The sequence below is a fragment of the Crassostrea angulata genome, chromosome 5 (assembly GCF_025612915.1).
Source record: "Crassostrea angulata isolate pt1a10 chromosome 5, ASM2561291v2, whole genome shotgun sequence".
NCBI lineage: Eukaryota > Metazoa > Mollusca > Bivalvia > Ostreida > Ostreidae > Magallana > Magallana angulata.
Window position 1 is genome coordinate 53,149,083 of NC_069115.1, and position 12,121 is coordinate 53,161,203.

Below are 12,121 nucleotides of genomic sequence, written 5' to 3' on the forward strand. Positions count from 1 at the left end.
AAGATATCACAGCAACTAATTGTCGCAGATGCTTGAAATTTTAATACACTTTTTGTTTAAACATGCCATATTTTGGGATTTATTTTCGTACCAATCGCACGTCAACTTCCTGTTAATTGAAATTTCTTCCTTAAAATTTTGAATACATTTTCGTCAACACACTCTGTTGCGGAAGGCAACATGGTTGAATTCATTTTTTAACAAATTTGATGTCAACTTCCTGGTTAATTTCCGCTACTGGAAATAGTCTTACGTTTTCCTAGTTATCCGTTTCGTCGGTGTCTCTCAAGCATTCGAGTTTCCTTAATTACATGTTTGGTTCTTTTTTCAATAGTTTCACTAGAGTCTCTTCCTTGGACTCACACAACAATTAAAAACGTCTCTTGAAGAACCCTTTTGAACTCTGTCAGTACCCGTTTTTTGGACAACCTGGATTGCAACTACCATATGACATATCTCCTAAGATGTAAATAGTTTTACGATTTTGAATACAAAATTAACTGCCACTGTCAAAATACATAAATCCACGGATTTCCAACCCCAAATGATGATTCTTTGAGTTGTAGATTCGTGTTTACTGGAAATTCAACCATAAGTCCGCACAAATCTGCTAAATGAGGGATACATGGTTGTCTACTGATTAAGAATTGTACAGGTTTCTCCCCAGATACATGTATTTTAAAATACTTAACATGTACTGGTATATGATTTAAGAAATAAGTTTTTGGATTGACGTACCAACGGATAAATTTAGTGAAAAATTGCAAGTTCTTTGTGCTTTGTTGTAACAGTATATTTAGCCGGGTTGATTGCTTGAAGAGCAATTGCCAGCTATTATCGTCCTGTTCATTGGCCGGAAACTTACCATTACAGTGCTACATTAAGCCTACGTTCTTAATAGATGAGCACATATGTCGATTGCTGTTGAAGCTAGACTTTTAATATCTGGCTTATAACATCAAACATAATATTTAAGAATTACATTCATGTTAGAGATATGCTCTTTTACAAACATTAAACATAAATGCAAATAAAGTGAAAATACAACGCAACATTTTTCGCGAAATGAGCGATAAATACAAATGGAAAGGAGACATCCACTGGTAGTTTTCAATTCTTCGATTCATTGGTTTGTTAAATGCAACACTATTCTCAAGCATAACAATTTAAACGACAATCAAGTGAAATTAATTTTATATATAGTCAATAGATTTGGTCAAGATATCGTGTATGTACTGCTGATAAAAGAAAAACTCTTAGATATTGTTAAAACATCCAAAAATCAAATATTAAACACCATGTAAGTCTTCCTTACATTCCTGTAAAATTGCAACTGTATTTTTGTCAAATATACTGATAAGATTAAACCTTATTTTATTTTTTCACAAAATTTAAACTTGAACATATCATGATTAACCGTTGAAGAAAGTAAAATATATATGATGGAATTAACTTCGTAATATATCAAAAGATCGTTCTATGGTACTGTCATTTTTAAAAATGCGCCCATACGAGTTTAAGAATAAAGGCCTCCACCTACAATACCTCCTACAACATTGCCAATCGCTCCACCAATCATACTTCCAACTCCTGGAATAGGAATAAATAATTGCCCAAGAGCTGAGCCAGCTACTCCAGATAGTGAAGTCCAAACTTCTTTTCCAGCGCATCTCGCCTTCTGATCGTCTGTCATGTGTTCATTATTTTTAATGTTTTGGAATTTTCGCGTTAAAGACCCTATTTCAACAACAGCTGAAAAACATACAGCAGCTGTTGATAACGATTGTGATACTTGTTTAATACCTTCGTCTTGAACCTTTTTAGCAGCTTGTGTAGCAAGATGATCTTTGGCGTAGCTTTCATAAAACGCTTTTAAAGATGTGGAGGATTTATCAACGGAAAAAGGATTTAACGCTTTGGGAATATCTACCAAATGTCTTTTATCAAAGCCTGAAGCAAGTGATCCCAGCATTTGTAAACATTGAGAGTTTATACCATCGCTACTATTAGAAGAGGAATTAGGAGGATTTTTCTCAGATTTTACTGACTTTCTACTTTCATTTTCTTTCAATCTTTTTTCTGAAAAAAATTCGGCATCCTTTTCCGGTCGCATTAATTTTTCTTCTACTGTTGGCAGATGATATATTTCTGCTTTATGTGGATGCATTTCCGTTTTGTTTTTAATTTCTTGTTCTATGGTATTTATTTTTTCCTTTTCCAATCTTTCTAATTCAACTTTTAGTCTTAGTGGTTGGCATTGCTCTGATTCATTCTTTAGTTTTAATATTGCTGCTTGCTCAATGGGTTTTTCTGCTTTATGTAGATGCACTTCCTTTTCGTTTGTAATTTTTTGTACTTTACTAATTATTTCTTCCTTTTTAAGCCTCTCTAATTCATTTATTAGTTGATCGGATTGTTTTGATTTCATGTTTTGTTGCCATGATTCTGTGCAGGATATTTTATCTTCTTTTTTCAATATATGTGAATATGTATTTCCTCTATTATCATCATTTTTTGGTGTTTCTTCTATTCTCTTTTTCTGTGACTTTAAGCGTTCAATGTTTTCTTTCATATTTTGTGATTGAGCATATTTAATCTCTTGATTTAATTTTTGTGATGTTACAGGCTCTGATTTTTCTCTTTGCTTCTCTGGTTGTGTCTTCAATTTTTCTCTATCTACGTGTGACTGAATTTCTTCTTTCGATATCTTTGTCTTAAATTTCTTAGATTCGGTTTCCAGTTTTTGAGACTCCAAAGATCCTGTTCTTCCTGTCATTTCTGCTGATTTTATCGTGTCTTTAAAAGACTGTGGTTGTTTGATTTCAATTTTAGCATTTGTTTTCTTTTTATTTGTATGTGGGTTTGCTATTCCTGTGTCTCCTTTAATTTTTTTATTTTTTGTTTTTTCTAGACTGCTTACGGCATTCATTGATTTTTCCCCATGGTTTTCTTTCTTAACCTCTTTGCTTTTATTCTTTTTTAGTTTTTTCTTTTCCTGTGGCTGGATTTTTTTGTTTTCCTTTTCCGACTTTTGTGCAATTAAATTCTTTTCTTTTTCTACCAAATCCTCTGATGGTGTTTTCTTTTTTGGTATCATTGTTACTATAGTATCTTTTGATGTATCAGAATTGTGAATAACCCCAGATGCTAAATGCATTAAAGGATGTAATAATCCTGTTGAACACAATCCGTCTACGGCATCGGCTGCGAAACGTTTTGATGGACTACTCTTAATCTGTTTTGATGTATTGTCATTCGAGAAAATCCAGTTTACATAACTTTGACAATTATTATCTGACGCCGAATACATTTCTTCTCCTAACCTTGAATTTGCTTTTTTAATGCAGTCTTCTTCTGAATTTTTGTCACTTGGATAATCGTCACGGTTGACAATGAAAACCACATCACCATTGTCAAAATTGAATATTGAAAGAATTTCGGCACAAGCTCTATATCTTTCATAATTTAGTCTTACCTTTGTGATTTTGCCAGGAGAGTTAAACTTAAAAGCGGGTATGACTGAAAATGCGTAGTGATAAAGATCGCACCCATAATCATCTACATCGCCTATAAACACATGATGAGTGTAGTCAAACTTCCGTCTTGGTATTGCTAGTTCTATACAGCATCGTATTTCCAGCTTAAACTGATCGATGCTTGTTATAGCAGACATTGTTTCCGTGAACTATCGAAAAAATTATATTTTTCCTGAAAAAAGATGATAGAGAAATGAAATAAAGTAAGGAAAGTATTCAATTATATTGTAGATTATTTACTGGAAAAAAATTGTATTATTAAACTAGAAAAGCCTAGAGGCTTATTTGATATTTGAAAAACAAAGTTATAACTACGAAATTCGATATTCAATATCTGAATTAACTATCCAAACCATACATATGATCACTTGTATCCAAACGACACAAGACTGTGGTTGGTATAAGACATTAAGTGTATACATGCTGATGAAATTTTGATGAAGGAAGCTAGGCTCAAATTAATTTATTACTTTTGATTATGTTGATGGAACACGACTTTACTTGCTCATTTTAGCTTATTGATACCTTTTTGTCAAACAAACTTAAGAAAATTGCTTACAAGCAGTAACTATGACAACACCTTAATACTAAATAAATAATAAAAAAAATTGAAGAATTTGGCTGAAAAAATTAGTCAATATCTTTATATTTGCATGATTTCATGCTAAACGTCTATCACTCTCTCAAGATTTGATTTTGTACATGTCCCACTGAACCTATAGCATATGTTACAAACGTTGAAAATGTTAAAAATATGAATAATGAATTAAGTATGTTAGAAAGAAAAGGTTATTTATTCAGGTTATTAAGGTTAATTGAATATTCATAAAGTTGCTTGTTTCTGTCAATTTCTGTCTTTAAAAAACCTTCCGCACGAAAACATGGTGCCCTCAATAATTTGTTTGTTTCTTCAATTGAAATGGATTTTTTTAAATGTTGTGCAATTATGAAATAATAATCTTTCTGTGTTGATAAAGCAAATAAAATAATAGTTATTTGAAATATAATATGATAGCAACGAGTTTGTTCGGTCCATAAAAATAAATCATTGGAATTCGAGGTGGCTCAATTTTTGTGGTATTCGTTGATAGCCCCCACCCACGAATTTACATCCTCCACCAAAACTAATTACATCACCAAAACTAATTATGAAAGATTTAGTTTACCTAATGAAACTGAAAACCGACTCATCCACGAAATTACACCCCCACGAATAAGCAAAAATCCCATAATCCACAGAAATTGACCCTCACGAAATTAAATGATTTCACAGTATTCAATTATGTAATGTGAGATACAGGAGCTAAAATGTGCTCGCTGGCATTTTGCCAGTTGTTTTTATCTTATTAGAACTATTACGTAGATTACATAATTCATTGTGATCAAATGGCATTGTTGATGAATAATTGGTTTTTGCAACTGAAGACTGAATGCTTGACATATCGTGCTTGACTGGTCGTTTTAGGTATTGCAGATTTAATCAAACAAAGCTATTTCATGAGTTCTTTCCATATAAATTATTCAATAATTTATTAATATGCATCAATATTTTTCTTTATGTTTATATAAAGTTGTTCTTCTTAAGGAGATGAATAAATTCTAAAAATGGACACGATCACCAAGGCCTCTTAAAATTTGATCTAAATTAATACAAAATATAATCTATCAATATATGTCATAGATGGTCTGGTCCATTTTAAAATTAAAATCTCTTCACTTTCGTCTTAGAAATTAACGAATAAAATCTAACCAAAAAATTGTCACATATAGCACCTATCAAACAATGAGAGTCTAATAAGAATTTAAAACGTACAGATAAATTAATTTTATATTCAGTATGCAGAACCTATTTCTATGTAATGTTGTCTTTATTCATCCGTATAAATATTTTATGACCATTTCCGAAATAAACTAGGTTCTGCAAAATATTGCATTCAATATGCAGAACTATTTCTATAGAACGGCGTCCTTATATGACCATATTAGTAATTGATTTTTTTCATTATAAAACAGATACTATGTACAAATACAAAAATACATTCATTATGAGAAATATTAATCATCTTAATTCTGTACCTATATATATACAACACAATTGTAAGGAAACGTAGTCAAAAAGATAGCCGTTCCGACGAGGTTCAATACACACTCTGTCAGAATGTGTTGCAAAAAATATCTGACCAATAAAGTATAGAATGAAAAGATGGTGTGCATCAAGGCAATATGATATCTAAGGTACATAGGTTTATCAAAAGTTATATGCTTTGTTTTAAGAGGGACAAAAATCATCTGTGTTATTTGGTATCAGTTAAATTGGAAAGTGAAATAACACAAGTTAATGGAAGCAAGAATCTGGTCAGACAATAGATACCCTTTGAAAACTGAATACCCAACTAAATGACATTGTACATGTCCTTCGGTTAACAGATGTATTACTGTCAGTCAATATATCGGGTCTCAATAGCTTAGTGGTTAGAGCCCTAGCACGGAATGCCAAAAGCCTTTGGTTCTAGTCCCGGTTGAGACTTGACATTTCATCACCTGTTTTCTTTAGCGCCAAGCTTACAAATCCCACGGTCACTGCCAATAACATGCTTCACAACATTTCCTTCACTCGTAGAATTCTACTCGTAAATTTCTACCAATAGGGAGAGTGTATGTATAAACTTGGTTAACAGGTGTGTGACTGTCTATCAATATATCGAGTTTTAATAGCTCAGTGGTAAGAGCGCTGGTGCGGTACGCCAGAGGCCAAAGGTTCAAATCCCCGTTAGACCTGACTTGTCCTTACCTGGTGCAAACCTCAAAATTCTTATTTTTTGTTTAGACGTAATTTTTTATTGTCCTTTTTTCCTTACTTCATTTTAAAAGTATATTTGACGTTTTTTTAATGCTAAAAAATATTTGAATGATTTATTTATTTAAATATGTTATATAAAGATAGATCTTCACAATAAATGACGCAATTTATATTAAATGGGTTAAAAAGATATAGAAATTAATAAATAATTTTATAATTATTGTTGACTTCATTATAAAAAGAGCATTTGAATAAACCCAACCTTAAATTGGTCACGTGATACCACGCTCAGTCTATCAATACATCAATCATGGCGACGACGAGAAAGATAGGTATACCGTAAAGTTTGACAGATTTGGCAAAGGAAGAAACAACTATTCCTTTTAAAGGAATGATCGGCAATAATGATATACTGTTTGCTAGAAGCAATCAACATGATAAGTGTGATGTAAAATAATTAAAAAGTACTGGGTTTTTTGGTGTTTTTTTTTTACAAAAGTGGAATATTTTGAATCTGTACACCATAATTTCATCATTATAAACCGTCAACAAATTTAATTTTGAAATAAATTTTGGGAAAGCCGCTCGTACACTTCTTGTTTAGTTTTATATTTTAACGTAATTTTTAAATGCTAATGTATCTTCTTCTTCCTCAGAATACTGAGTAGGGCTCTTCAAAGAGCATTAACACGTATACAAAGAAAGAGTTGTATTGAAACAATTTAATGCGACTGGAAAACACAACTTGCTATTGAGGTCGCATTAATACGTAACCTTGTTTATAAATCAATGTGTGCGCACGTGGAAGCATTTGCCGGATGCGTCATATGGACACAACAGTGATCGGCCGAAGCCGAGACAGACTGACAAGGATAGAAACAAAGGGAAGATTGTCATTGGAGACCCTGTAGATTGATGGAATAGGAATTAATCTTAAGTTTTTATCATGAAGCTGCAGGAGCTTTGCTATAGTCAGGTTTGTACGTTCTCCATATGTTACATTTTTTACTTTATAAGTTATAAACCACAAGTAGAATTTTTTGTTTAGAGGAATTTTTGAATAAATAATGAATAAAAACTCTAAGTACATGCATCTCTCAGGGAGAGGGGGTATTCACTCATCTTACCGTGTCGTTTATGTTTAAGTCGTGTTTCATCTTTATTTCACATAATAAGCAATTTATATCGTTCTACATTAATGAATAACGGAATAATTATGCTTTGATTTTCATTTGATATAAGCATTATCTAATTTAAAATCTAATTTGAAACATGAAAATCGTGATTTTAATTTGTAAACAAACTTTTCTACCATCGTGATTTCAATACTAGGTTTTCTTTCCCGCACTCATGCGCAATGATATTACAAATGGCGGAACACATTAATATTCATCAGACGTGTAGCAAAGTTTATAGAAAAATAACAAATTAAAGAATTTTACGGGACCAGAGTTTGTGAAACGTCTTATTTTAAGACACATGATGTGTATTTTACTCGAACTCATATAAAAAAATTTACTCCAAATACGCCACATATACCTTTAAAATATTAAGTCCATGTCTAATTTTGATTTTCCAACAAATTTCATAATTTTCTTTGTTTTTATGATTGACATCTGTCCTACGTACACATTACTTGTGATAGAAGTCAACGTATATCTTCAGAACATGAGCGCCACCAAATTCAATTGGTATTGATGACTGCACTTAGGTCTGGTTAAACTTAAAAATTTCTATTTTATAAGACACCTTTGTTTGTTTTTTAACCAGATCTGCACAAATAAGCCTAATCATTGTTTGGTTTTTTTTTTTTATAAATTGACTATCAGTTTAAGTTAAATCCTCTCATATTCATAGAAATGAATAACTCTCTATGACAATATTTTCGTACGACTGGTAATTCGAAGGTAAGAATTGCCTACGAAATCTGTAAATGTTGGTCCCCACAATTATTGATGATTTTATAACATATAAACGTCATACATATAAAAAGAACTTACTTTACGACTGGTGTTTAATCGAGTTTTATTCGGAGTCTCACCTACAAAATAAATATACAGAATAATTACAAATAAACAAAAGTTGATTTTTTAAAAATAATGATTTATAAATCTGTACCAGTTACAACCAATTAAAAGCTAAATTATTTAAAGGTGAGCCATGCTCTTACCAGCGTACCAATTAACTTTCAAAACAAAAATCGGTGGTTCATACCTACTCATTAAATCCCTTTCATGAGACTAAAGCAAAGATCTATTTAACATAACCATTTACATAACCGCCAGCTCGCTGATATCAGGTTCTTCGTATCCCATTGGACAATACTGTTTGCATGATTACAAGGATATATTTATGGGTACCATCATCCGGTCTAATCTTATATGGTTAAATTTTTAGGTTATTGATCTCTAGATTGGATTTTCGTAAATTTTCAAAACGTTACAAAATACGTCAAAGATGAAACTACACTTAACAAAATTTAAAGACCGGGTTTGACCTCGTAAAAAAACCCACACGGACAGCAAGAAGGCAAATGATAACACTGCAGAGAGAACTTATTCGTACATAGCCGCATTCCACAAGCACATGCTGATAAGAGATAAAAATGCCGACAAGGAATCTAAACAATTTTTATTATTTCCTTTGCTTTGATGTAGGATTTTATGTATCTTTTCCAAATACGACTGTTAACTCTGAAATAAATGTTTTAAATACTCCATTAAGCAACGTTTCTAATTGGAGCTTTTGGGCCACTTTTTGTTTAAATCTGATGTAAATTCCCTCTAAACATTTTTTTAATTATAATTAAATGCACCTAACAATGCTTGCACTTAATAATGATCACTACAACAACAATCATTTCGTGTTCATTAATTAGATTCTCAATTACATGTACCTTGTCTTTATCTTTTAATTTAACGGGAAGGGAAAACTGAGCATGAAATTAATCAATTATCAATTAGTGATAATTCCTTGCACTTTACATTTCAATGGTATTATTAGGTTCTAAAGCTTACAATGGAGTTGGAGAAAATTGTCAAAGGCAGACTTCTGATGACAGATATCAAGAAAATATCCCCGGCAGAACAGACATCTGGACTGGAGGCCTTTCATAAAGTTATATGCCATTTTGCCCCAAAGTTTGTGCACTACTTCCATGCACAGATGGAAGCAAGGTAAAGCAAAAATTGGGGAAATTCAAGCATTTAATTTTCTTTTATCTTGAATTTATAATACAAACATAAATGACGTTATTTTTTTGAATAGGTTACTTTTAGCTACCCTCCATTTTAATGAAAACTCTACCAGACAGCAAGCAAAAAATCAAAATGGCGATTCTATTTATATAAACGTTGAAAAAGGTATTAGAACTTGAGCGGAATAATTATTTTCTTAAATAACTTAAATCAATTTGTTATTGAGTCTACTGTGCATTAGAAGTACCCGAATGTATTTACAATGTATATATGTTTCAAAAGTGGCATGTATATTGAATAACATTTTTAAAGTTAAAATATTTAAAGTTGTCTCATATCATAAAGTTTATTTAAATAGTACACATTAAAGCAGTACAGACCAGTATAAAAAATGACATTTTGTAAATTAACAAGCGCAATAATTGAGTCTAAAATTGGGAGGTCTAATCAAGTCTTCGACAGTTCCTTATAAAATGTACAAAACTATTTTAACAAACATCAAATGTACCATATTGTAAAACATGAGTTGTATCCCATTACAATAATACGGTATTTGAAGAAGTTCTACTGTAATTGTTGTACAGATAAACTTAATACATGATATAGATCTCAGTCCCCGAAGTTATAAAAAAAAAATTCAAACTCGTACTAAAACGTGTACTCCGTACGAGTTTGTATTCTACTGAGTACGACTTTAAGATCTAAGATTATAAAAAAAATTGGAGTACGCCCTCCGCTGAGTACTATTTTGGCTATGCTCGAAAACCAAGGGACCAAAAGGGTTACTTCTCTGGAGTAAGATAGAAATGGTTATTTATGTAAAAAAAAAAAATCAGGCATGTAGACAAATTGTACCGGTACATGTTTTTAGATAAATTATCTATTTACAAAATATAATAAAGTATGCACCTGTAAGTATGTCCTTTGCAAGCATGGAAATGTCTAAACCTATAAAATTTGAACTTTTGAGTAACAAATACTGATAAACATGAACTTTTGTGTGAGTAGAGTATACAGAATACAGTATACATGTGTATAAAATTTATTATAACTGGATTAATTAGTATAATTCAATACAAGTATGTATGAAACAAAAACAATGAAATATAAAAAAAAAAATACAGATAAATATTTTTTAAAAGTGTACAAAAACAAAAAAGAAATGAAAGAGGGTTATCTATATTGTTATGTACAAGGTTTTTTTTTAAAAAAGGGCGTGGATGTAAGCGTATTTTATAGGAATGAAATAAAGATGTGTTATAATACATTAACGTGTTTCATTTTTACACAGACATTTAATTAATAACTGTAAATTACCTTAATATTGAAGCAGAAGAAATACATCGATCTTAGCAAATACCTTTCAAAAAATGTTTATTCAAAAATAAAATTCGGTGTTACAACATCAAATAAGATTTTTGAATAATTTGTGAAAAAATATTAAGATAAGACTTAAGTTTTGAGTATTTATTCAAAGATTCCAGGAATATTATGTATATTGTTCCTTTGAAACATACATGCTGCATAGGTACATCTTTAGAACGGATGAAAAATATTTATGATGTATAGTATAAATAATACCACTCGTGAATACAGAGGACATAATAACGAAAAAAGTGATGGCATCACCCGTCTCAAGCAAGGATGTGTAACATCTTATTCGACGACCTGTTTTGGTGAACTTCCTTTAACTTGATCTGATGTATTGCAATTCGTGAAAATCCAGTTTACATAACATTGACAATTATTATTGGACACCAATTTTTTTCCCTGACCATTCAACATTGTCAAAATTAAATATTATGTGAGAAGCTCTATATGTCTGTCAAAATTGAGTCTTATTTTTTATATTATTTGATTTTTCTTATTTTTTTCCTTATATATTGTTTTTGTGAGAAGAATTCAATTTCCAAGCGGATGCAGATGTGTATTGATAAAGATAGCATCTATCATCATCTACCTCGCCTACAAACACGTGATGAGTGTAGTTAAGCATTGGTCTTCTTATTACTAGTTCTCTACCACGTCGTATTTCTCGCTTCAACTGGTCGATGCTTGTAGTATTAGACATTGTTTCTTCGTTAATCTAAAACGTGTATCTTTCCTAAAACAAATGTAATAAAATGAAATATATTAAAAGACCGATAAATTCACATGTTATCAATCAAGTTAATAAAATAAAAAATAGACTTTTATTGACAATGTATTCTCTCCTCTCACTCACGTTAGTCAAAATCAACAATCGAATATACATAAAAGTGTTCGCCACTCAATGTTATATTGAACAATAATATGTCTTTGTTTTACCGTACTACATGTTTTTGTAGTTATTCTGCATGGAATGAAATATTATGCACGCAACATAAAATGTTAAAACCTAGATTTTTAGCAGTCTTATTAAAATCAACACCACCCTCTTCCATTTAGAATTGTTTGGGTCTGAAATGTATCTGCAGAAGTTTGGTCTTCACACGACCTCCCCTACATTTGCACACAACATAAATATACCCCCACTAATCCCAGGCATGCTTTTATCTGTTTCATAACAGATGTAACTTTTCAGTACTGGAGATTACACAGAAAACAGG

General features: G+C 31.2%; 1 protein-coding gene across 1 annotated transcript; it reads right to left on the bottom strand.

Moving 5' to 3' along the window:
- Window positions 1-1,152: 1,152 nt before the first annotated feature.
- On the bottom strand, window positions 1,153-8,382 carry LOC128183969 (titin homolog). Its single transcript, XM_052853217.1, has 2 exons — window positions 8,337-8,382; window positions 1,153-3,708 (listed from the first exon to the last, which is right to left on the bottom strand). Exon 2 carries the CDS (start codon window positions 3,671-3,673, stop codon window positions 1,517-1,519), a length of 2,157 nt encoding a protein of 718 aa, XP_052709177.1. The 5' UTR covers window positions 3,674-3,708; window positions 8,337-8,382; the 3' UTR covers window positions 1,153-1,516.
- Window positions 8,383-12,121: the final 3,739 nt, after the last annotated feature.